We start from the raw sequence: 26,656 nt of genomic DNA on the forward strand, positions 1-26,656 counted from the left end.
TGGCGTTGTAGCGTGGAGTATATAAACGCTCAATTGGCGCGAATGGCATTCAGTTGTGAAAACAAGAAGCTGCGCAGAAAGCAAAGCAAGTGTTTAGGAAAACTCGGTGAAAATCTCTTGAAAATGTCTCTTATTCCGCATCAGTTCTACGATTTCGAAAGGCCGTTCCGGATGATGGAGCGTGATTTCTTCCGACCAGACGACTTCTTTGGACCGTTCCACCAGATGGTTCCTCAGGACTTCTTCGCTCCACAGTTCTTCAAACCTTGGGATAACGTCTTCAGGCGGTGGGAGAACTACTTCAGACCTATGGAAGACTTGACCGCGGCAATGCAACACATGGCTCTCAAAGAAATGGGCACCAAGGTCAGCAGTGATGATGAGAAATTCCAAATCAACGTGGACGTACAACATTTTGCGCCTGAAGAGATCAATGTTAAGGTCTTAGACAAGCATGTGGTGGTGGAAGGAAAACACGAAGAGAGGCCAGACCAACACGGTTACATTTCCCGGCAGTTCATCAGAAGATACGCACTCCCAGAAGGATGTCTACCAGATACCGTGGAATCGAAGCTATCTTCTGATGGAGTTTTGACTGTGACCGCTCCAAAGATCCTGCCGTTGCCTTCAACTGGTGAGAAGATCATTCCCATAACTCACACTGGACCCGTGAAGAAGCAGCTAGGAGGTTCAGAGCCGGTGCAACAGATTGAATCCAAATGAATTGAGTGGCATAGTGCTTTTCGTTTCTTTTATTTGTAAGACTGAACTATTCTAATCTGTGGTAATTAATCTTTATTTTAAGGTTGTAGAACTTTAGAATTGTAAATACATTTTGTTCTCATCTAATGTACTTTAGTGTTTTATTTTGTCTCTCATATTTTAAATAGGATCTCCTGTAACCAAAATAGTGACGGCATAAGGCCTTTTATTACTTAAATAAAAATCGAAGTTACGGGCTTTATTCCAAATATTAAAACAAAATAACAAAGCGAAAACAAACGGAAATCAAAATAATTTTAACAAACTTTGACTTACACACCTACCTTACGTAGGTACCTACTAGAATAATTATTTCAGCAGGTTGATTTATTTAAAGCCTGAACATTTGTATTTTAAATCGATGGCGAATGAAGTTTGAATGAAATAGGTAAGTATGTACTTTATGCATGTAAATGGATGACATAATGTTTAGATATTTGATTTAACATAGTGTTAATCGCAAAAAAATTTAAGAGCTTGTTGAGTAGGTCCCTACCTCGTACCTATTTATATTTATTTTGACTATACTTAAATTCGCTTTGAACAGAGACCTATTAATCACATTTTATTAAGTTTTATGTAAAATATACTTCAATCCAGTTCGTACGAGACGTAGACACCTTTCTAGATAAGAATAATAACACCGCTAATATGATGGTCTGAAGTCAGGCCCGACGCGACCTTGGGTTTTAAGCCCCAGACAATAGGTATAAAGTCATATTTCTTTCTCTCTGATATGAAAGAAAGAGATGTAAGATCGGGTTTTATTTTGTCTAGTAAAATCCATTGGGTACTTTGTTTAGCTTGCTTATAGTGTGCACGTGCTACGGGAAAGGATTTTATTATCAAGGGTCTACCTATTTCATAAACCTTACTATTGTGTCTGGAAATCTGGGTCTTACGACGTTAAGTGTAATCTCCACTAAATATGGCGGCTCGGCCATTTTACACGGTTCCTTGGTCTAATTTGCTAACTACCCAGTCCTGAAGTTTGTTTAATAAAACTTACAATAGTAAATTATAACGACAATTTGATGTTCATTGTGGTGATTGTGTGACTAAGATTTTTTTTTTTCATATTTAGTTCCAAATTGTCTTTGTTACTTACTATTGTAAGTTTTATGAAACAAACCAAAGCATTTCTCTGCTTGATTTTTTGTTTATTCATCGGGCCTGATGAACTGGGTAGTTAGCAAATTAGACCAGCGTGATAGGAAATGAACCGTGTAAAATGACCGAGCCACCAGATTAAGTGGATGTTGCACTTAGCGTAGTAAGTCCCAAATTTCCAGACATACATACATATATACATACATAAACTCACGCCTATTTCCCACCGGGGTAAGCAGAGACTATAGAATTCCATTTGTAGATTTCCAGACACAATAGTTAAAGAATGGAGTTTTGATTAAAGGTACTTGGCCTTACATTTTTAAGATGAATTTACAATGATCACATTGGCATTAAATTGACAAGGTTGTTTTCATCCCATCAAAAAAAGCGGGTTTTATTAATAATTGATACAAATAAACATAAACTGTGAAGCTGAACCGGCAAAACTGTGGTCTGACGCAAAAGATAAATTAATGTTGAGTAAATTCCCAATCTCAATTTCTTTGAACAAACTTTTGTTGAACATCAATATTATTCCTGGAAGTTCAAAGCTTATAATTTATTTTAAGTCAAAAATAGTATCCATCAAAAATACAAGTAAACAAAAACAGATAGATGTTATTTCAGCCGTACCAATGCACTATTGCTGTCCTGGCACTTTGCCTGCAGACTGCATCGCGTAATGTGCACGATAGTAAGTGCAATGGCACGTAGTTGTGCCCTTGTCATTTTTTTAACGTGACCTATTATACTTTTGCCTGGAATTAAATCCACTGTTAGGCTGGAATTGATGCCAATTTTGGCATTATTTTAGTCTATACATTGTTTGAGATGTACGCAGTTATTATCATAATTAAAACACATAATACCGGGTTCTTACCGCGTTAATCAGGGATATGAGACTCCTGTTATTTCAACACTGTTCCAAGTGAAATTGGAGACATGATCATGACTCGAATTTCATCAGTCGTCCCGTGATCATGGCACTTGCAACAGTGTCGAAATAACGGGATTCTCATATCCCTGATTAACGCGGTAAGAACCCGGTATTATGTGTTTTGCTCATATCCCTGATTAACGCGGTAAGAACCCGGTATTATGTGTTTTGTTTTAGTCTGTCAGCACTATAAATAGTGCCGTCTTTCACTTACGACGAGTACTAGACAGAGATAAAGCTAGTTTTAAAATTGTCATACTGTTTGCCAGTGCCGGCACCTTCATCAATTTTCAAACAACAAGGGCAAAGTTAGAAAAATGTTACTCTAATGATCATTTAATATGAGCTAAGATTGGTTGGTAGTCAAGGCGTTTTTATGACTGTTTGAAGAGCATTTGTTATCTGTTTTGTTAGGTAAGGTTAGGTTAGGTTTCTGGTTTATTATTATCATTTATCACTTACGTTCGGGTCATTTAGATTTGATATAATGAAATCGTAAGTTACAAAATAGACGAACTGTGACTGTGAGGTCAATAACAGACTTCATCAACACTCACAAAATTAAAACACCAACACTGGTATTATAGTTACTATTGAGCTGCCAAAGTTCCCTGACATGGCGCATGTAAAGACGAAACGACTACATAGTTACTTACTAAGTGAAAATATTAGCCGGAACCGACTGCTTACCGTGCTCTCCGAAGCAAGGATCATCTTACTTCCTGACAATCGGGTGACTGTTATTGAGTTGTGGTTAAATAAAAATAGTCTTTTATCAAATGTAAGCAGTTTATTTAGAGTATAAAAATATCTAATCCTTATAGGCACGTCATGATCATAAAGAATGTAGGTACCTAATTACTTATACTTATACTAATAATGTATCACAAAATGATTAACTTTGGTGGGACAATACTTTCTATAGTATTGGACTTATTCAGTTATTTTATTAAAGCAGGTATAACTAATAGGCAAATTACAATAACAATCAATATTCTTTTCTTGTTTTTTGAGACATACATTAATTTTATTGTCTAAGTAATGTTAAAACAATAGTTTGGATTTTTTCAGACAGATAATTGGCTTGGCTTGTTTCCTAAATTGATTTGATCGGGAATCGAACCCAAGGGTCTTGTAGTTTGGTAGTAAAGTTTGTTATTGAGTACGCTTCAGCGAAACGCAAACTCAGAATTCTTTAAATAAGGAATCGGTAAGCGGAATCAATATTAAACTTACTTGTGTTCTTTCTTAACATTCATCTTTTGTCTTTGGTCGATTATACATCACTTTATAGTGATGTATAATCGACCAAAGACAAAAACAAAGACAACTATATAATAACTATAATACTAATCACTATCTGAATCAGAGTCTATTTCTTCTTGATCACTTACTTCCGAATCCCCCTCGATCTTTTTGATAGAAGATTCAGAAATCTCATCTATGAGTTTATCAGTTGCTTTTAGATTATTCTCTTCAGCTTCCACTTCTCTACACGCTATATTCCAGTCTTCATTGTGAAAAGACAAAACTTTCTCTTTGGAAATTTTCATGACACTCTCCATACTCATTCTTCGGTTTTGCCCTACGTAATTTCTCACTAGAGTTAAGATATTTTTAATGGGACTGAGTTCCTTGTGATGAGGAGGCAATCGTAGAACTATATGTCCCTGTTCTCTTAGTAAGGCGTCCGTCTTGTAATCAAGAAATTTGTCCTTATGTGTTTGCACTAATTGGTACAACTGTGACTTGTACATATTCTCCGTAAACGGCACATTTCGCGCGGTTAAATAGTCCATCATTTCTTTCCGTTTCGAGTTAGAATGGGGAACCGGGTTCGAAACACGGTTGTGGTACGCTGAGCCCCCATCGACAACCACTACACTATTTGCTTTCAACGTCGGTATCACATGGTATTTAAACCACTTTTCCATTTGCTCAAAATTCTCCTTTTTGCACTCACTTTCATTAACGTCTCTCTTGTTTCCATCGTACATGAATAAAGTATCTTTGTAAACTTCACTTTGGTCTCCAGCCAGTAAAAGTATAAGTCTAGACTTTGCCGGTTGTTTCAGCATTATTGAGCTGCCATCGGGTTTAGGTTTTGAAGAGATTCTGCTGCTTTCAATAGCTACCTCTCCGGTGTAAACTATATTCCGTCCTTGAGCTCTATAATTTTCAATTCGTGTCAAATACTGCACTCTTGCAAACCTTAATTCGTGTTTTTCTATCAATATACTATTATTGTCTTCTTTCTCCATCCATTTGAACCCTAATTTCGCGACGTCTCTTCTCAAAGTGCATAGTGACCTTTGATAGTCGATATCGCCCTTCATTATTAAGTATAAATCTTTCATAACAGGGAATTCTTCGTCTCTGTTATAAAATCCATGGATTACTTTCCGTATTGCCGGGCTATCAAAGTCGTCCGAAGTTATGACCTTTTTGATTTTTCTCTTGGTGGTCGTAGAGTGTTCTTTCTTCACTGTGACTTTGTCATTGTATTCGGAGAGCAGCCGTTTGATAGCCGTAGTTGACACGCCGGTCGAGTGTGCTACCAACTGCGCGGCCGTCACTGTCGAATTCGGGTCTCTTTCTATCTCTGTCTCGAAATATGTGTATATTTTATGCAGTACTTCCTTAGTTTGATTTTTCAATGCTTTGCCACGGCCCAATTTCGAAGTAGGCGCCATTTTGAACGCAAAATAACGTTAAAAATAACAAAACTAACACAAGTGAAGCTGATAATGAAAGGCGAATGACTGATGTGATGTGGGATTGTAGGGGTACGACTAGCTAGAGTGAGAGAGACAGACATACGTCTGATAGTGAGCGCGGGAACAAGACGGCTGACAGATGTTTGCCGGTTGCGTTGGGCTGACTGTTGTATTTTGAGGTTATGTTATGTTATTTTTTATAAGGTAAACTATCGATACCTCTCAGTTTACAATAATTACAAAATGTTTTTCAAATGAGGAATCATTAGCATTTAGAGTACCTAGTGAAAAAAAAAAATACCTTCCTTAAATATGAAAATATTAAAATAAGTAGTAAACACAATTTTCCATAATGATTATTTGCTTTAACAGTTCTTAGGACACTGCAAGTTTTATTTACGTAACTACGAAAATAGTTTCAAGTCCAAATCTCTATAGTAACGTTAGTCATCGATGTAACAAGCTACTACTGTAGGAACATTTAGTACAAACAATAATCTTATTTTCTTACACATAAACATAAACTTGGCGTCTATAAGAAATCTACGAGTATCTGGCTATTTTAAGAAAATGATACATCTAGCGCCATCTAGTAACGAGTAGGAGAATTTCAATAAAAAACTAAAATTATAATATTATTTTATTTAGTAATAAAATGTATCTTTGTAATAAGATCATTATAAATAAAAAAAGTTTTATTTTAATTATTTTATAGCTCTGTTTAGGCAAATGGCAATAGTTTTATCTATAGGCAATAAGTAATGAATTTTCTAGAAATTAATGTCGACTGTGGCGGTGACTAGCGTTGAGTAGCAACACTATTTTTCCAGAGGTTCTAAACATTTTAAATTTCCGGTCAATCAATATTATTTTTTTTATATCTTTAGCATTTCCCTTCAGTCCGTGGAACGTACCTATTTGATTTTTGTATAAGGCGATGTATGTAATTTTACGATATGTTGTAATATATATAAACGTGGTATACGGCGAATTCGTTAAATGAAAGTAATAAGCCCTAGGGCAAAAAAATAATTGTCAACAATTCGGCAATTATGTCATTTAATTGGATAACAGATATGTTTAATCTCAGCTCAAGTTCGAAAAATAATCAATTGTAAATGTATTTAGTAATACATTAATAGAACCGTTTTTCCCCCGAAGGGTAAAAAACGGATATTTAGGTTGCAGCCGAAAGGCTTGACCCACCTGAGATTAACCCCTTGAACATCAGCGCCATCTAGTAGTGTTTTAGTGTATGAATGTAGTGTGTGGTAGTGGGAGTCAGCGCGTTTGACGGGTCGGCCGCCATTTTAATCAGTACGGTTGAATAGAGGCGAGGAGTTAGCCGGCAAGAGATTTGGTGGGTCAAGCCTTTCGGCTGCAACCTAAATATCCGTTTTTTACCCTTCGGGGGAAAAACGGTTCTATTTAGGTGTGCGAGCCTTCAGGCTTGACCCACCTGAGATCGTTAGTATCTGCCGGCGCTGACTCTTGCGTACTGTGATTATGATCACAACTTATGGTACAGGTATAGTTGATACAAATGAACTTTAGTTAACATACTAATAAAACTGTAGTTCAAATCACAATTTACTTTTATTCACAAAATAATGTGTTAACTTAAATGGTAATTCTAAACATACCATCAACGAAACGAAAAACAATTCAATTAACATTTCTTCATGTTGTGGTGAAAAAATCAGATAAGGGAGCCGTGGTGTTGATAGCCCCGGGCTCTATTACTTTGAAGTAGTGTTTTAGAAAAACTGAAGCACTACGCCAATTACCTTTCCGAAGCACTTCGTCTAAATTTATATCCCTCTGCGTCCAGTTATAAGTGGCCACAGCCGACCTGAAGCTACCTGGAGATCCTTTTATATCGGCATTTTTTAAAATCAAACGTAGCCAACCCGCAATTATGGATCTCGAAGCAGCCCTAACTTGACCCCTAGTTGTAATAAATAAATTGGTTAAATTTGGATCTGCTCTACGCCTCTGTTTTGATAATTTAATGAGGACTGGTATCCAGTGGCATAGGTCGAACGTTTCGTTATCATTTTTTGATAGGCACCAACCCGATTGACGATAATTGATGCTGTCTGATTTTGAGCCAAAAACCGGCCAGAAAACAATTTCATTCCCGCTGATGTGGAAGCGGTTTGGATCTATGTGAAGTAATGTCAAATCATGAATACGGCGACCCGATGACAAAAGTAACAATGTTGCTACATGTTGTGAGACTTGAAATAAATTCGTGCTATCAATGCACCTTATAGTAATCCAATTTAAAAGATCTGCGACATTCCATGTAGTACAAATTTTGTGACTTGGAGGATTTTTCAGCATTATTGCTTTAATTGTCTTCTTTACAAGGGGGTGAGAGCTGAGCGAATCACTATGTGTAGGTTTTGTAAATGTAGCAATGGTTGATTTATGTAGCAGGATTGTCCTGGGTGATAATTTTCTCGCATCATGTAGATAGATTAAATATCTAGCTAAGTCAGGGGGGCTTGGCGTTGTCGAAGGAATTGTATTATCTTTGCACCATTTCAACCAACTATTCCAGGCCGGTTTATAAGTTTTCAATGTTGATTGTCTCCAGGCGGATTGTAAAAGCCCACGCTCAACATCAGTCCAATCATTTATTTCATTACACCAGCCCGTACCTTCCAAACCTCCAAAGACAGTTTTCGAATGTCTCGAGGAGGAAGGTTCGTGCGTAGGTCCCGCAGATGAGTCGCGAGGTTCTTCAGGCGTAATGGTGGTCTTATGGCTCGCTTCTTCAGCTCCGATGTCCAGAAAGCCTTCTCCCATTTCGGTACTATCAACAGATAGAGGCCGCGAGAGATGCTGAGGTGTTGAAAGATTCGAGGTATGAGAGCTGGTGGAGGGAAAATCCACCCTAGGCTGTAGTTCCACTGTCTGCTGAAGGCATCTGTGAACTCGCTCGAGCGGTCCTTCTGATCCTCGCTCACATACCTCGGCACTACCGCGGAGTGTCTCGACGCGAAGAGATCGATTTCCGGGTATCCCATCTTCTGGAAAATGAACGTCTGTGTCGGTCTGTCTAGGTGCCATTCCTGATGGGCCTTCGATCTGGAAAGGCTGTCCGCTGCACCATTGTATTTGCCCGGAAGATACTTCGGAATTATGACCATGTCGAGGTGATGAGCCAGGTTCAGAATTTCCGATGCGATGTTGAGTAGTTTCCGTGACTTTGTGCCCCCCTGTTTTCGTATGTAAGCTGCTGCTGTACGATTGTCCGTTTGAAAAATCACGGTTTTTCCACGAAGGTAGAACCGTTCCTTGCGTAAACACTCTAAAAGTGTCCACAATTCCTTTCGATTGGAGTGCCAACGATTTTGAGAGTTGTTCCAGTGTCCTGAGAGCTTTTTGCTGTCCACTAATGCTCCCCAACCGACATCTGAGGCATCGGTGGCTATGAAGGCCGAAGGCAGATGGTGTTGGAGTTTTGACGAAGTGGAAGCATTTTGAAGCCACCAATGGAGCTCTCTTTTTACTTGGTCCGGCAGTTGAAACGATTTGTGTCTGTCCGAGTTTGGGAGTGAGTTGGCAGCAATCTGGATTATTCTGCAATGGAGAAGTCCCAAAGGGATGGCATTAGATGCAAATATTAGTTTACCTAGGAGCCGTTTGGCCTCCTGCCAACTCCATTTATTTTTCCCCAGGGTACACAATATAGTTTCACGAATATTAAGAATTTTTGAATCAGGTAAGTGTTTCCTGTTTTCCTTAGAATCCCAAATGAGACCTAGATACTCAATTCGAGTTTTTGGTTGAAGGTCAGACTTAGCTAAGTTGATATACCAGCCAAGATCTGTAAGAAGGTTAACAGACCAATGAGCTTGTCGTAATAATGTTGATGCATCCTTATTCAAGAGCAAAAAGTCGTCTAAATAGACAATAGTCCTGATTCCTTTCTCGCGAAGTAGTGATGCTACCCAGTTGGAAATTTTACTAAAGATGGATGGGGCGCTGCAGAGACCAAAAGGTAAGCAATTCATATTATAGATTTTACCTTCGAACGCCAGCGAGAGGTACCTTCGGTGCGATTCAGAAATGGGAATATGATAATAAGCGTTAGAGATATCAATTTTCACCAGAAAATCATCTTTTTGAATGGCGTTTGATACCTTTTTCAGGCTAATGAGTCGAAATTTTGGTGAATCTACAAAAAAGTTAAGATGTCTCAAATTGAAAATCAATCTAAAGGACCCGTTAGATTTTTCCCTGAGGAATATGGGTGACAAATAGCCGCTTTCAAATTTATTTGGTGTTATAGCTCCGAGTTCAAGGAGGTCCGAAAGTTGCTGCGACATAGTTGTCGACACTTTGGGTTCGAAATTCTTACCACTCAATTGTGATAGTGTGGTGAGCGGTGGCTTCCGGATGAAAGGTATCCGATAACCCTTTAGAACGTTCAGAATGGTATCCGGAGCGCCTAACGATTCCCAGAGATTGATTTTCTGTTCGAGTTGACCTGCTCGAAACGGTGGGCCCACCTTATGATTTCCTTCCCGTGGCCTGGGAAGGTTTATTAGACTTGTTGAATTCTTTGCCAGAGGAACGAAAATTTCGTGGTTGTTGAGGTTTCTTGAATTGGGATTTGTTTGATCCCTGAAATGACTCTCGAGGCTTCGTGGGGCCTTTTGAAGAATTCGAAGGGGGTACCTTTTTTCCTTGTTTAAAGTTTGGGTTCGATTTCCTGGGAAAGAATTTATGTGCTCCTCCTTGGTCTTTGATTGCGTTCATCAACCTTTCTTCGGAAAAGAGGTGAGTATCGGAGGGAGGGATCTCATGCAGAACATCATTTAAGACTTTGTTGGGCGATTTGTAGGTTTCCCTCCGAAGCTGGATTACTTCAGCCCGCCTGCCGCAAGTATATTGCAAGAGATCATTAGATAATTTCCGGAATTCGCAATCAGGGCTAAGAAACTTCTGGCTAATTTCGAATTGTGTTTTGGGATCCAAGCTCTTACAAGTTTCCTGAAAGACTTTCCGTTGTAAAAGTAGTCCATACGTAATAGCACCTAATGTTAAATCAGTTCTCTCTAGGTTCGCCAAGGAGCTCCAAGAAGGTGTGGTGGTGGCAAGGATGCTATTCACTTTCAATGATCCAAAAACTGGGGCGGCATGAAACTTTTTTTGAACGTCCGCGTAACGCACGTTTTTCCATCCCTCGCTGTCAAGACGCTGACACAAACGACCTTGTTCTACTAATTTGGCTTCAGCCTTTGTCAGCTTAGGTTCAGCCTCCGACGTGCAGGGAGTAAAGTCGCAAGTAATATCAGGAGGTTCGAGATCAACTGGCTCTTTGGATGATTTCAGTTGTGCTAAACTTCTTTGCGCATTCGCGATAATTTCCGTCAACTCGGCTTCCTGATTTAGAGCGCTTGAAGCAGGTTGGCTCAGTGCTATAGGTGACGAGTCTGGTGAGACCGCAAATGGCGGGGCTTGAAAATCTAAATCTGGTGTTTTCTGGCCTATATCGGTCACTGACTCGTCGGACCAATTTGGTACAGAAGGCGCTTGTTTCTTTGATAAGTCCGCGACCTGTCCTGCGACAGCTTCGATAGCCTGTGTTTGACGCGTCAGGACACTCAGCATAGTTTCGAATACGGCGAACTGTCTCTCTTCACTTAACACTTCGCGACGAGGTGTCTTAGGAGAAACCGCATCTATTGAGGTTGATCTTCGCTTCCTGCTAGGGCTACTGTCGGAAACCACCCCTCTTGAGGTCAACTTCGGCTTGAGCAATTTTACGGTAGCCATAAATTGATCATACGACTCCACATGTAGCTTTTCCATTAAGCTATGTGGGGAATAGAGTAAGGCTCGTCCAAGAGGCCATTCCAGAAGCTTCCTTTTGATTGAGCGGTATTTCTTTTCCGAAAGTGTGTCATCGTCCGGCGAGTATGCGACTGCCAGGTCTGCGGTTGGAATTGCAAAACGCAGTTTAGCCTCTATTTTGGGGGATACCATGTCGCCAAAAAGTTCGGCAAAGGGGAGGTCCTTAATTTTCCACGACTTCCAGTCCTCCGGAAAGTTTTTGTTTACGAGTTGAACCACTCTGTGGAAAAAGTCCCGATCACCGGTCGGGACAGGCCTGGTGCAAAGGTCTTCCATGGAAACTGTTGCCATGATCTGTAGAAGAACAATGGATTCCTTTATTACAATGGTTTCCAATTCTTACGTTTAGTCGAATCAGATGACGTATCGGCTGATGCGACGTGACGCATGAATGATACGTCGAGACGCATGAATGATGCGTCGTGACGCATCGATCGATGCGGTGGGACGCATTGGGCGAAGCGTCCCGTCGCCTCAGCCGATACGTCGATCGAGCCGATTAGACGACTTTTGATACGACTTACAATGTGAGTTGTCGCGTTCCCACGACACGAAATGGTTTTGTGTCTTCCCGATTATTGTCGGGAAGGTATTGTCGTTCATTGCGAAGCGACAATCCCCATTGCACGAGATAAAAAACAGGTGCTGTGAATGTATGTGACGAGGCGACATACATCAGTAATCTGAATACTGCTATTGATCTTTTCCGTAACAAACTACGGAGATACATAGCAGTATAGCATAATAAATAATAACAATGTAGAATATAATAATAGATTTTACCTTAAAATATCGTTTTTTGGCGATGTTTGAAGTTCACTACTGACGACGCCGAAATTCAAAAGCGTACTGATTAAAATGGCGGCCGACCCGTCAAACGCGCTGACTCCCACTACCACACACTACATTCATACACTAAAACACTACTAGATGGCGCTGATGTTCAAGGGGTTAATCTCAGGTGGGTCAAGCCTGAAGGCTCGCACACCTAAATAAACAATGTAATCTTTATTGAATATTAACTACTTCACGCCATAGATGTAGGTGCTCGCTAAACGTTCGTTAATGTTATTTTTACGTTAATATAACTAACATAATTATGTATAACGTAGTTTTTAATTTAAAGTTCTTAACCAACATAACATAGCAGCTCAAGACTATATCCCAACGGGGTAGTCAAAGTGTCTATAAAAAATAATTATTTTATAAAACTTTGCTTCACAAATTGTTTACAACCACTGTCAACCGGAGCATGCGCGTCACAATTATTATAATTTCCAGAGCTTTCTCGACGATACGAGATGGCGCTTTTAACTATATAACACGAACTTATCTGTCTACACTTCATTCCAACTTCATTCAGTAAACAAGCGAGGGCATCGACAGAACCGGCGAATTTGTCAAGCGATTCCTAGTGAATTTCCACTAAAAAGTGTTACCAGTGAATTAAAAGGGACAGTGAAAATGGCATTCTATCCGTTCTACATGGAATGCGACCGCCCAAGGCGCCCTAGGCAGCTTCTAGACCAACATTTCGGTCTAGGCCTGACGCCGCAAGACAATCTGACCATCATAGCCATACCTCAGACGACCAGGGATTACTACAGACCATGGAGAAACCTTCAGGCTGCTGCCCAGGACGTTGGGTCAAACATCAAAGAAGAAAAAGATAAGTTCCAAGTCAATTTAGACGTGCAGCACTTCGCTCCTGAAGAAATTTCGGTGAAAACACAAGACGGATATTTAGTCGTTGAAGCGAAGCACGAAGAACGGCAAGATGAGCACGGTTACATCGCTAGAAGTTTCGTACGCAAATATCCGTTACCAGAAGGTATTCAAGAAGAATCTGTGACTTCAAAACTGTCTTCGGACGGGGTTTTGACGATCTCAGCGCCCCTCAAAGCGCCACCGAAGAATACCAGCGAACGAGTTGTGCCTATTATTCAGACGGGGCCAGTCAAGAAACAAATTGAAGGGGCAGGAACAGAGGCGCAAAAGCAAGGCTAGTTTGACAAGACAAAATTACCTATTAGGTCTAGAACTTTCTGTCAGTGGATTTAGTTATTCATAGTTTTATACTATTTTTCATTCCAGTGTTTGGATTTTTGTTGTGATACCTATGAATGTTGTGTGTGTATGAAGAAAATAAAGTTTTTCTAGTCCATAATACTTTCTAAGCTGTAGTTTTATTTATGTATGTTGAAATATTAATACCTATAGGTACCTCTACTAGTTCAAATCTGTAACAAACATAAAATATGAATAGGTAGGTAACACATTAACACAATAAAACCTTCTAGGTATATAAAATAAAACTATAGCGCCATCTATTAGCCCTCTTTCAATTTAAGTTTAGAATTGTTAACATATAATATGAGCTATCCTCACAAGTCGTTCAAGTGTTATACTGTAGATGGCGATATAATCCTAGTTCGGCTGCGGTGTACTAGATGGCGTTTACAAAATTTTTGCATAAGTGTTCTTCAAGCGAGATTACCTACTATTAATTTTACTAATAATTCTAATTATTTATATGTAAGTATATTTTGTATATTTTCCACCAACCCGCAGTGGAGCAGCGTGGTGGAGTATGCTCCATACCCCCTCCGGTTGTTTGAGGGGAGGCCTGTGCCCAGCAGTGGGACGTATATAGGCAATTTATGTTTATATCACAGTTTATATTTTGTAGTGCTAGGATGAATTTAATCGTGAATAGTATAAGCCAAGACTTTTCCATAATCATCACTGAAAATGTGTCGAAAGTATAGCAAAGCATACAATTAAAATAAAGTAGGTAGAGGTACTTACGAATGGTATGTATAAAATTGCTAAATACAATGTAAAATAACCATATAATCACATTTGTAATTGACAAACTACTAGTTTGAAACTAGCAAGGTGAGGTAGGTAGTAGGTATCTCAAACGTTTTAAGAGTAGGTAGTAGTCTTGTTCCTAATTGATTATTATACTGATTATAACTGATTATAGAGCACAACAAAATAAGCTTTAAGAATCAATGCACATTGTCGTACCTAGCTACAAAAACTTTCCAATCACTAACAAACACAATAATAATTTTGGTGTTTTGTTTCAATTTCAACAAGATTACTTTTTGACAGATACTGCCTAACAGCGCCACGCAGCGGATATTTTGAGAAAGTAGATGGTTCAACGAAGCTCGCTTATTTCTAACCACAGTTTCTAACAAACTTCATAAAAGGAAAGGTTCTTTATGCTTGTAAATTTTACAATTATTTGTCTAGAACTTTTAGTAAATGTTTAGTATTTTAGTTACCGAGGATGCTCACTAAATCCACAAATTTAATAAAAGACATTTTTTTTTTGTTTTGGTTTTCCCCGAAGGGTAAGGCAAAGGGAACTATGCCCATACAGCCATGTCTTACGTATTTTTTTTCTTGATGATTAATGAAATGATGAAAGGTGATGATGATGAAACCTAAGCCCCCACCCTCGGAGTAGTCTCCTACTCCGAACCCCAAACGAATTAACTCGAAAGTCCGCATAAACTTTCGAGTTATGAAGCGGCTTCTTGACACGAAGCGAAAATAGGCAGATACACTTTGTTTATTGAATACTCCAATATAATAACACTCGCGAATGTCTTCCGACTAACTTAATGCGATCATCAACCACAAAACACCACTTCGTATTAATTATTTAGATTATTCAATGAAGAAAGCAACTGTCCCGTTCCCGTTTCCCGCCAAAAAGCCAATAAAAGACATTATTATTGATAACATCATTTGATAAACAAAAAGATTGCATTTATTTGCACTAGCCAGCTAAAATAAAGTTAAAGATAAAATACGTATTTTTATAATATAAATCGGACTCAGTGTGATAGTATCTTTTTATACTTATTTTTGTTTAAGGAGATTCTGATGAACAGACCCTTCTTTCCCGAGGTCCACCTATTTAGTTCACCTGGGATGAGTTCACGGGGATCCCCTGGGGTACGGTTAGGGGATCCTAATGGACGAAATGCACGCACACATAGTATTTTTTCGTAAATAGAGTTTGGATTATTTACGACATTATAGAGCTTCCATAATGTTTAAAATAACAATTATGTCTTATTTTAAGAGTTACTGGTGCTAATTCCTGTAAATACCATCTAATTTTATTTTAGGTTATATCTGTCATTTTCTTATCCGCCGAAAAGGAAAGGGACGGGTAATCGACAAGCATAAAATTTATGGAACACACGTCAATTTTAAGCACAAATCTAAAACAACCGTCTAAAAATTCGCCCGGGTTATTCATTTATTTACGCATTCTTCCTAAAATTAAGAGCTGTCAATCATCCGTCCCTTTCCTTTTCGGCGGATAAGAAAATGACAGGTATAACAAAGTAAAATTAAGAGATGTCTGCAGGAATCGGGGCCATTGTATATGTCCGTATACACAACAGGACCCTTCGTCTGATTCGATCGACAACCAGAGTTTCACTTTCGTAATATTTAGTACCTTCCGAGTAGTGTAAGAAAAATAATAGTACCTTTACAGTTAAACAAAAAACTTGAATTAATTTCCAGCAGGACCCTCCGTGGTTTGAAGGTCTTCAGACCATTGGTGTATATCCCTGTATAGCGGTGCATTAGTACCTTCAGATTATCTTCGTTTTCTTTTAAAACAAATATTAGTTTATAAGAAATAAATCTACAAAATTTTTATACTGCCAGCAGGACCCTTTTTTGTTTTGGTGCTTTCAGTCCAGACATTCATATTTCCTAGCAGCAGTATATTAGTACTTTTCAAAAAAATATCGCTTAATTAAAAAAAAATGTATTAAAAAGTAATAAGACTGATTCTTTATCAGAGAAAATATTCTAACACTTTTATTTATGTGATGCAACCAATGATCTACTATGATCTTTATTAACCCACGCTGAACAACGTTTGATTGATAATTTCTATTGGTAATTGTAATTTTGATTGGTAATTGTAATTTTGATTGATAATTCCTAATGTAAATTTTTGTAAATATAATTTATTTTTTGTTATAATTTTCATTGTGTTTTCCTTTTTGACGATATTAAACTACGTACCTACCTAATATAACATGAAAACTGATTTTTATTTCATTGGTTGCATCACATAAATAAAAGTGTTAGAATATTTTCTCTGATAAAGAATCAGTCTTATTACTTTTTAATACATTTTTTTTTAATTAAGCGATATTTTTTTGAAAAGTACTAATATACTGCTGCTAGGAAATATGAATGTCTGGACTGAAAGCACCAAAACAAAAAAGGGTCCTGCTGGCAGTATAAAAATTTTGTAGATTTATTTCTTATAAACTAATATTTGTTTTAAAAGAAAACGAAGATAATCTGAAGGTACTAATGCACCGCTATACAGGGATATACACCAATGGTCTGAAGACGTTCAAACCACGGAGGGTCCTGCTGGAAATTAATTCAAGTTTTTTGTTTAACTGTAAAGGTACTATTATTTTTCTTACACTACTCGGAAGGTACTAAATATTACGAAAGTGAAACTCTGGTTGTCGATCGAATCAGACGAAGGGTCCTGTTGTGACGACACCAGTCCATTGTATTACCTATATAGAAAGAAAACAGTTTTAACCATCTAACGACTTAACCATTCTAGTGTGTTTACGTTTGTTCGTAGGTAATTTTCGACCTACATCTTTGTTCTAAAAAGCAATGAGCTGTTTTTGACGTGACTTAATTGTATCTTCCCAAATGTCATTAACTAGGGCTGTCACCTGGTACTTACAAAAATTAAAATAACAGGCCTGAGTCAGGGTGCGCAATTGGGCGTGAATGTCGGCTCAGGGCGTCGTCGTCTGAGGAATTAATCGATCCTAGAATAAGTGTGCCGTCTCACCTTCTTGTTGGGTAAAAAGAAACAACAGTATTGCTAAAACGACTATATTTCCTTTAACATAGTATTAAGTTAGTGCATCTTGTCACCCTGGGCCTCCTTCCTGACGGGCCCGGTCTGGAAGATTGGCACGATGCGCTCATTAGCCGGCGTGTCCAAGGGCGCTATCACCGTGAGAACGCCATCTGAAGACAGCCGCGACTGCACCCCTTCTACGTTACAGCCTTCTGGTAGTGCGTACCTATAGAAATCGCAACATGTAGGTTCTTTGCCCGTGGTCCTACTGCGTAGTCGTACTAGTAGTACCATGGGTATTTTTTTTGCTCGTGGTTCTATCAGTAGGACTACGAACAAGTAATTTTGCCCGCAGTTCAACTAGGAATAATAAGACCACCTTTTTCCTAGTTCTATCTATCTTCGAAATACCAGGAAGAAGTGTATCACAAAATCCAGTGTTGTCCATTTCCCGGTAATGCGAATGTTTCCAATTTGCGAACGTTCCCGCCAAAAAAATCGCAAAACTTATTAGTTAGGGAATGAAGGACTTTCCAGGCTAAGTACTTAGAATAGAATAGAATAGAATAACTTTATTCCCAAAACAGTGCAGTACAATAGTAGAGAAGATAAAGATAAGTATACAAATCAAAAATACACTGCCAGGGAAAAGGGACTGACTCAGCATGTTGTTGCGAACGATAGTAGAAATACCACTCTTAGCAACACTGATATTCTGCCAGTACCTAAGTTACGCTTATAAATACTTTGAACTATCGTGCCAACAAAAAGTGTCGGGATTTACTTACAATAAATAAGAAAATAAGCAAATATACCTAATTATGAAGAAAATATATGAATTAAGGGATAACGAAAAATATGAAAGTATTAGTCAAAGGTAGATAGTTGTTTAGCTTTCGATAGGGTGCTGGTAAAAAAGACAAAAGCCCGAAGTTTAGAGAATCGCGTGTAATGTTCACCATTAGAAGAAGGAGAGAGTTTTCACAGTATTGCCATACTAAAATAATAATTAAAACTAAAATGTTGGGGATGCCAACATACTGCCAGCCGCAGCAATGAAAACCTAAGAATTTAATGTCAAAAAAAAGGAAAATATTTGAACACAATACTATAGGTAATCTGAACTTTTGAATGTAAATCTATTTTTGAAAAATACTAGGTACATTTAGTCAAGGAAAGCAAAATTTTAATACAACATTAAACCAAAAGATGAATTTAAATGAATATAAAACAACTTTTGAAATAGTATTATTTTACCAAACCTGTGTTTATTTTATACCTATGTATAATAGCAATAAATCATGAAGAGAAATGATAACGTTATGAGTTTTAATTTTACAAACCTAGTGTCTATCTATACAATGCAATGTTAGCTTACAGATAAGCAATGAGATGACACAATATTATTGTGATTACTTATTTGCTGCTGAGAACAGCAATATCCCACCTAAAGGGAAAAACAAAAAGCTGCATGTTAGCCTATAACACAAGAATAATCAACAATAGGAACATTTAGCCTTAATTTAAAATAATACTTTCTTATCATAGAATAAAAACCACACACAAAGGTAAGCTTAAGGTAATTTTACTCTTTAAATTTACTATGTAGCAAAAAGTAACTTAATACTAAGTAAATTATATTTTTAATACACACATATAAACAGCTTATAACTATATTATGCTATCTTATAACTAATACAATTACTTGGTTATTCTATTGGAAGTGGGCATATTTTTACAACTGACCGTTTATGAGTTCTACCATTTGCAGTTTGTACCTCTACTACTCTAACTCTGTTGTCATTACCGGGAAACGTTTGAATGACTCTAGCAAGTGGCCACTGCATAGGGGCAGTGCTGTCCTCCTTAAGCAACACAAGTGTACCTACTTGAACGTTAGGTTGGATATCTCTCCATTTGGAACGCGTCTGCAAAATGTTAAGATATTGTTTGCTCCACACTTTCCAAAAAGAGTTAGTGATATTACTACACTGCTTCCAGAACTTCAATCTATTAACAATGACAACAGGCTCACCAGATTCAGGGTATGCGTTTAACGCTGTACCTATAAGGAAGTGACCAGGTGTGAGACAAGAATAATCATTTATATCACTTGAAAGTGGTATTAGAGGTCTGCTATTTAAAATAGATTCTATTTGACAAAGAACTGTGTTTAATTCTTCATAGGTAAGTATTGCCGTTTGTACAACCCTTTTCAAGTGGAACTTCATACTTTTGACACCTGCTTCAGCTAACCCTGCGAATGTTGGAGAATAACAAGGGACAAAATGGAAAGTTATACCTCTTTGAGATGAAAAAGCATGAAGTTTCGCTTGATGTTCATTTGAGCTTTGCAATTTATATAAATTATTTAATTGACTACTTGCGCTCCTAAAAGTTGACGCATTGTCGCTATAGATGTCAGTAGGAACACCTCTACGCGAAATAAATCGTTTTAGACAAGCCAAAAAGGTTTCAGTTTTTAAATCAGAAGCTAGCTCTAAATGAATAGCCTTAGTTACGAAACAAACGAACACACAAACATACGCTTTTGTTTCTAACGACCTTCTGATCCTAGATTGTTTAATAATTATTGGACCTGCAAAATCTAGACCTACCTTTTGGAATGGCCTACAAGCGTTGACTCTATCATGTGGAAGCGTGCCCATTAATTGTTTCGCTGAATTAGCTTTCAGTTTGAAACAAGTTATACATTTGTGTAAGACTTTTTTAATCTCTCTCATTCCATGAACTATCCAAAACCTTTGATTAATAGTTGACAAAACAATCCTAGGGCCAGCATGTAGATTTTTAATATGCTCGGCGTGGATAATTAAATGTGTCACGCGGGAATCACGTGGCAAAACAACAGGATGTTTTTGTGAATAGGGCATCGATGAGTTTTCCAAACGACCTCCTACTCTAACTAGACCTTTGTTATCAAGGAATGGACACAGTGGTTTTAAATTACCCTTTAAAATACTTTGCTTACACTTTAAATTATGAATGTCTTCCTTCAAGTATTTTTGCTGTTCATATTTAATTATCAACAACAATGAGTCATTTAATTCTTTACTGGATATATAATTTAAATTATTTTTTGCGCTATTTGACCTCACATTTTGAATAAAACGTAGTATGTAAGCCAAAATGCGTTGCATTTTGTTTATATCAGAGTACTTGTCTAGAAAATCTAGCTGTAAAAGTTGTTCATTTGTACTAGAGACCATACAAACCAAAGAGCCCGAAAATACTGTACAAGCCTTAATTTCAGGTAGTTCGCCGGGAACCGGTAATTGAGGCATATCCATTAATGTATACTCACCTTTATGCAAAAACTCTGGGCCTTCCCACCACAGAGGATGATTGTGCAGCTCGCTGGGTAGGACTCCTCTGCTTAAACAGTCAGCGGGGTTATCCTCTGAGCGGATGTAAGACCAGCGGTACTGGTGAGTAAGCTGTGTGATGACCTTCACTCGATTTCCCACATATGTATTAAGCGATGTTATATTGGTTTTAATCCATGCTAGGACTATTTGTGAATCCGAGTACAAGTGAACATCATCTATGTTTAATTTATGATGCAACGTGTCATACACTCTGACGACCAGTTTTGCAAGCATTACTGCAGCATTGAGCTCAAGTCTGGGTACAGTTAGACTTTGCCTTATCGGGTTCACACGCGACCTTGAACATAACAATGATATTTTTACTTTACCTGTTTGGTCGGTGACACGTAGGTATATACAGCACCCGTAGGCTGTGGTGCTCGAGGCGTCTGCAAAACCTATTATCTGAACAGAGCGTGCGTTGCATACACCGACATGCCGTGCGATGGTTATAGGTGACATGACTTGTAAGCTGTCAAAAAATTCACACCATACCTTTAGCAACTCGTCAGGCGGCCTTTCATCCCAACCTACTTTTGCTAGCCAAAGCTGTTGCATGATTGCTTTCGAGGTTACCAGGATCGGCCCTGCATAACCCAAGGGTTCATAAAACTTCCCAATAAAGCTTAAAATGTCACGCTTGGTTGTAGGCATGTTTTCGTTAGTGCTGGGTGACGAAAGCATGAAAGAGTCTGTGTTAATGTTATAACTTATACCCAAAGTTTTTAGAGAAGCATCATTATCTTTCCCTAACTCTATATCATCAAAATGTTGTTGCGATTTTGGTATATCATCTAACAATGAAGTGCAATTTGAGTACCATTTGTGCAAATGAAAGCCTCCAATTCCTAGTAAAGTGCATAGCTGCCTTTTTGATTCAATTAACAGTTCCGATGAATCATGTGACACTAAGGCATCATCTACATATGTAGAGTGTTCAATAATATGAGCAGCCAGTGGAAACTGTTCCCTATGTCGGACAGCCAACTCCTTCAAGCACCGTGTAGCTAAGTAAGAGGAAGACTTGAGTCCATAAGTGACTGTATTTAGCTGTATACATTGAATATTTTCCTTGGGGGTATCCCTCCAAAGGATGTTTTGCAATGATCTATATTTTTGGGCGAGTGATATATTTCTAAACATTGCTTTAATATCAGTTACAAAAATAAATTCACCAGTTCTAAACAACAATAAAATGTCTATCAAATCTTTCTGCACCACAGGGCCATTTAACAATAAATCATTAAGTGATACTTTTTTGTTGCTTTTCATTGAAGCATCAAAAACTACACGACACTTAGTTGTTTTTTTGTCTGGTCTAAGAATTGCGTGATGTGATAGAAAATAAACTGGATCAGAATCAAGATTATATTGACTGATATCTATGAATGTACCATGGCCTTGTTGTACATACTCATGAATAAATTCAGAGTACAGCTTATGTAGCTCTGGATCCCTTTGAAATCTAGCTTCTAAATTTAGATACCTTTTGAGAGCTAGGTTGAAAGTTTGGCCAAGTGTTTCATTTATTGACTCTAGTGGTAATTTAAGAGGTAATGCAACTTCAAACTTGTTATTTTGTGTATCTAAATTCACAGAATTACAAAACATTTGCTCACAGGTCTCATGCTCCGGGAGTTTTTCTGGAAAAAATTCAGGAACCCTTTCAGACTCCCAAAACGAGGAGAGCGTGTCATTAAGCGACGTGTCACATGTATTGCAAAATAATGATGTTACTTGGCTTGAATGCTGATTAGTTGGGATGGACCCTGCAATCACATATCCAAATTGTGTGTGTAGAACCGGCAGTTGCTGGCTGGCTCCATTCTCTGACAGGCTGCTTACAGTTGTGGAATGCTCAGACGGCAACAGCACCTGGAAAAATATATCAGCACCCAATAAAATATGTATCACACTTGGCTCATTGAAGTCATTATCAGCCAATGTTACATTGGGAGGTAACACCAAGTTTTCCAATGGTATCTTGACCTGTGGTAGCTTTGAGGTTATGTTCTCAAGGACATGACATGTGACATCTATTTCAAATTTCTTTGTAATTGAATGTAATTGTATATTGACATACTTATTTACATTGTTTATTTTGTTGCCTATACCCACCACTGGAGTATTTAAAGTTTTGGGTTGTAATTGTAATAAATCAACCAATTCACTTGTAATGAAGGATGCTTGAGACCCGCTATCAAGTAGCGCCTTCACATGAACTTCTGTTCCATTGCTCGCCATGAGTTTCACTCTAGCTGTAGGCAATAGAACTTGGGTCGCACAGGATTTCATAAATAACGTTACTGGCGACTGAACTGCATCTTTGTGAAGCAATGTGTTGTGCTTTTGTTTGCATACTTCACACTTAAAGAAGTACCTACACTTCTTATTATGTTTTCTTAAGCATATTTGACATAAATTATTGTCAGTGACGAATTGTAATCTCTGTTCAGCTGACATCAATTTAAACTTTGGACAAATAAACAATTTGTGTGGCAACTTACATAGTGTGCAGGCAAGTGGCGGCGGTGCTGACTTAACAGTGGCTCCTGCAACGTCCTTCACTGTCACTGTGTGAGCAGCCTTTGAAACGGGGAATTGCACCTGAGTTCTCTCAGCATTTTCAAGTGCAAGGGCTCGACGTTCTAGAAAATCAATCAATGTGCTTACTGAGGGTTTATTATCCTTAATGAGCTGAAATTCCCTATTACAATAAGCATCTAGTTTCCTAGTGAGAATGCATAGGAGTATAGAATCCCAGGACTTTATGTCGTGCTTCAAGTTTTTTAGTGAAGCAAGTTGTTGCTTGACACACGAGACAAACACCCTAATGTTACCTGCTGTTGATTTAGTAATTGGATTCAAATCTAGCAATATGTTTATGTGTTCGTTTGTTATTTTGTACTCATTGTCGTAACGATCCTTTAGCAACGTTTTGGCCTCTGTATAACTTTCAGATTGTAAAGGTAAATTTTTGATAAGATCAAAAGGCTCATCCTTCAAAAAACTACGTAAATAAAATAGTTTTTGTACGTTTTGTAGGCTGGAATTTCGATCTACTAATGCGTTAAATAATTCTATGAAGGGTTTGTACTCGGAGTACTTACCTACAAAGATCGGAACATTTATTTCAGGCAGCTTCGTTGACATGGTCTGCAGTGGGGGAGGGCTAACCACCTGGTTATCATCTAACTTTTGCATTAAGCGTTTTATCAGAGTTAGTGTTTCCAAGTATTTGGTTTCAACAGCGTCACAGTCGTCCGCGTCTGGATTAAGCGCACATATCTCCAAGTTAAGTTTTTCAAATCTGTCAAACGTAGCCCTCAACCTCTCTTCCTTTATGGAAAGGCACTGGCGATCGAGTTCCGCACCATCAGTGTCACGAAAATAATTAAAATGTTTCGTCAAAACGCCCTTCTGAGAGGCACGTTTGCGTAAAAGACCTTCTAGAGCCTTAGGGCTGTTATCACAATCCGAATCAGACATAATGGTAAAACAAACACTTTATGATGACTTAGAAACTAAGTACACTTGCTAAATACGCTACAATTACAAAATAAAATATTTGTAACAGGCTAGTTACGCTATACGTGTTGTCGAGAAAAAAAATATGGCGTCGTCGACGAAAAAAGTGGGCGTTTCCGGAAGTATTCGAAGCTCTGCAGAGTCCCCTGGTGACGATCGCGAGTAACAGTATTATACGCGCGAGTCTTCAAACGAACCAATAAATCGATCTGTATCACAGACACAGTTGCCCGCCGATTTTCAAATCGGCCAATAGGAGCGACTGCAAGTGACAGACGTAGTACATCAGCGCCACAGTGGTGAGTAGCGAGACCTCGTTGGTTACCGCCCTGTTGTCACGTGTCGTGGAGCGCGCCAATGGGAAGGCGCGAAAGCGACGCGTTGGTGTGACGTAGCTGTGACGTAGCAGCAATCAGCGCCGCTGTGGCTAGTGGCGAGTAGCTGAATCTTGCCTTGTAATGACGTCACGCCGAAACGCACCATCGAAACCGGAAACACGTATGCTAGGTATGGAATGACTAGCACTTTTGATGTGGGATGCCTAAATAAATACGATACTTGATTTTGGGCAATCTCCTCTCGAATGCTTCTTCTATGTGTATGATGGCGAAGTGTAGATCACGACGAAACCTGTTGTTGTGTCCGGCGATATTGCTGACGACGAAGTAGTTCGCGGGCGAGAAAGTTCAAACCTCACGAAATCACAGTTCTTTCTGAACAACAAATGTCTGCTCGGCACAAATTCACTCGCGGGCCCTTGTGATGCGAAGGACCATGTTTAGCTTTCGATAGGGTGCTGGTAAAAAAGACAAAAGCCCGAAGTTTAGAGAATCGCGTGTAATGTTCACCATTAGAAGAAGGAGAGAGTTTTCACAGTATTGCCATACTAAAATAATAATTAAAACTAAAATGTTGGGGATGCCAACAATAGTATGCCAAGGGGTTAAAGTATATTTATCTGTGGCTTTTATTTTACACATCTGTTTATTTGTCGTATCTATTATACAAATAAACAGATGTGTAAAATAAAAGCCACAGATAAACAGATAACGAGAGAGATTCATAAACAATATATGACAAGTAGATGTGTATAACATAATTATGAAATAAGTATAAAGTTCAGTTACCGACGTTTTTCTGAATATTAAGAAGATATTCCTTATATTTCACCTTACTTCAAAAACAATAATATACAGATTACATTGTACAGCTTCAACGTGGTAATAACCTATTTTCTCATTATTCGGGTACATAATTATTCCCAAATACAATGTAATGGCAGAAGCATGTATAAAAATAATTGTTCCTTAATTCGTATAGAATTATGTTGTTACCTTTATTGCTTCCATTTATTTTGATCAGAATAATAATGGGTGCCTCCGGAGTTTCGGAAAACGAAATAGTGTACCTATAGATCGACGGAGAATCTTTTCACGGTTCAAAATCAGGTATCTATTTTGTGAGGAAACTTTTACTTTGAGATAATATTTAAATAATATTAAAATTAGCTCGGCTCGTGGCGGTGGTCAGCATACTAACCTAACCCATTTAGGCTGAGTAGTTTAGTACTTTTGTCTATCCTAGTAACAAAAACATTAAAAAATTACAAAGTGCGAAACCGTAGGTTATAATGTAATCAATAGTATGAAAAATAACAGAAAATAAAAGTGATTATCTCAAAAATAAAGTTTCCTCACAAAATGAATAGGTACTCGATTTTTACTATGAAAAGATTCCCCGTCGATCTGTACATTTCGTTTTCCGAAAATCCGGAGTCAGGATTTGGGAACTCCAGCCAAGATTGCACACTGCTTACCTCCTAGTAAATTGACGAGAAACCCATCCATGCTCATCTCGTTTCTCCTCATGTTTGCCTTCAATGACTACGAATCCATCAGCTGTTTTCACTGACACTTCATCCGGGGCAAAGTGATGGACATCCAGGTTTACTTGGAACTTGCCGTTATCAGGCTTGATAGAGCCATCACTGTTGACTCGCCAGAGGGAATAATCACCAGACATCCGAGTTAAAGGTGCTATGGCATTCAGAATGTCGTCATCCTTAAGATATTGTTGCAAAGCCCTCTGGCGTTCCAGGAGGTAAGGCAGAAGTGACATTTCGAAGAAACTTTTATCTTTATCTATCTATGCACTTATCACACTTATAATGAGACTTACAAAACACTTTTCCAACTAATGTATTCACAAATGACGGATATATTGTTTTCTTGAATTCCAATTTTTAAATTGTACATCAAAACTTTTTTGAAGTTGCCAGTAAGTTTTAAAAAAATGTTGCAGAAAGAATTCTCTTTGTGTAAACACGTTTAGACCATTCCTACCTACGAGTTTTCGGCCAATGGCGGATTGCTTTTTTTAACGTGTCTTGATAATCTACAATTATCCGCCAACAGCGGAAGTCCATGATGCTCTAAGGTTTAGATTAGACCAA

The 26,656-nt window shown here is 38.2% G+C and overlaps 5 protein-coding genes across 8 annotated transcripts; 2 read left to right on the forward strand and 3 right to left on the reverse strand.

Moving 5' to 3' along the window:
* The first annotated feature begins 34 nt into the window (after positions 1 to 34).
* LOC126378864 (protein lethal(2)essential for life-like) lies at positions 35 to 853 on the forward strand. The gene has a single exon (XM_050027346.1). The coding sequence runs from the start codon at positions 43 to 45 to the stop codon at positions 721 to 723; it is 681 nt and encodes a 226-aa protein (XP_049883303.1). The 5' UTR covers positions 35 to 42; the 3' UTR covers positions 724 to 853.
* Positions 854 to 4,161: 3,308 nt separating this feature from the next.
* LOC126375743 (uncharacterized) lies at positions 4,162 to 5,505 on the reverse strand. The gene has a single exon (XM_050022850.1). The coding sequence runs from the start codon at positions 5,503 to 5,505 to the stop codon at positions 4,162 to 4,164; it is 1,344 nt and encodes a 447-aa protein (XP_049878807.1).
* A 7,201-nt stretch (positions 5,506 to 12,706) lies between these two features.
* On the forward strand, positions 12,707 to 13,577 carry LOC126378957 (protein lethal(2)essential for life-like). Its single transcript, XM_050027512.1, has one exon. The coding sequence runs from the start codon at positions 12,865 to 12,867 to the stop codon at positions 13,405 to 13,407; it is 543 nt and encodes a 180-aa protein (XP_049883469.1). The 5' UTR covers positions 12,707 to 12,864; the 3' UTR covers positions 13,408 to 13,577.
* Positions 13,578 to 17,344: 3,767 nt separating this feature from the next.
* LOC126375754 (protein lethal(2)essential for life-like) lies at positions 17,345 to 26,322 on the reverse strand. The gene is made up of 2 exons (XM_050022853.1): positions 26,021 to 26,322; positions 17,345 to 17,513 (listed from the first exon to the last, which is right to left on the reverse strand). Exons 1-2 carry the CDS (start codon positions 26,320 to 26,322, stop codon positions 17,345 to 17,347), a joined length of 471 nt encoding a protein of 156 aa, XP_049878810.1.
* On the reverse strand, positions 18,250 to 24,971 carry LOC126378052 (uncharacterized). 4 transcript variants are annotated; one of them, XM_050026169.1, is made up of 3 exons: positions 24,181 to 24,971; positions 23,184 to 23,324; positions 18,250 to 22,551 (listed from the first exon to the last, which is right to left on the reverse strand). In XM_050026169.1, the coding sequence occupies exon 3, from the start codon at positions 22,285 to 22,287 to the stop codon at positions 18,997 to 18,999; it is 3,291 nt and encodes a 1,096-aa protein (XP_049882126.1). In that variant the 5' UTR covers positions 22,288 to 22,551; positions 23,184 to 23,324; positions 24,181 to 24,971; the 3' UTR covers positions 18,250 to 18,996. The 4 variants fall into 4 exon arrangements, with proteins under 4 accessions (XP_049882126.1, XP_049882117.1, XP_049882136.1 ...); XM_050026160.1 differs by having other exon boundaries at positions 23,787 to 24,971; XM_050026188.1 differs by having other exon boundaries at positions 18,252 to 22,551; positions 23,787 to 24,971.
* Positions 26,323 to 26,656: the final 334 nt, after the last annotated feature.

Source organism: Pectinophora gossypiella, chromosome 2 (genome assembly GCF_024362695.1).
Source record: "Pectinophora gossypiella chromosome 2, ilPecGoss1.1, whole genome shotgun sequence".
Lineage (NCBI taxonomy): Eukaryota > Metazoa > Arthropoda > Insecta > Lepidoptera > Gelechiidae > Pectinophora > Pectinophora gossypiella.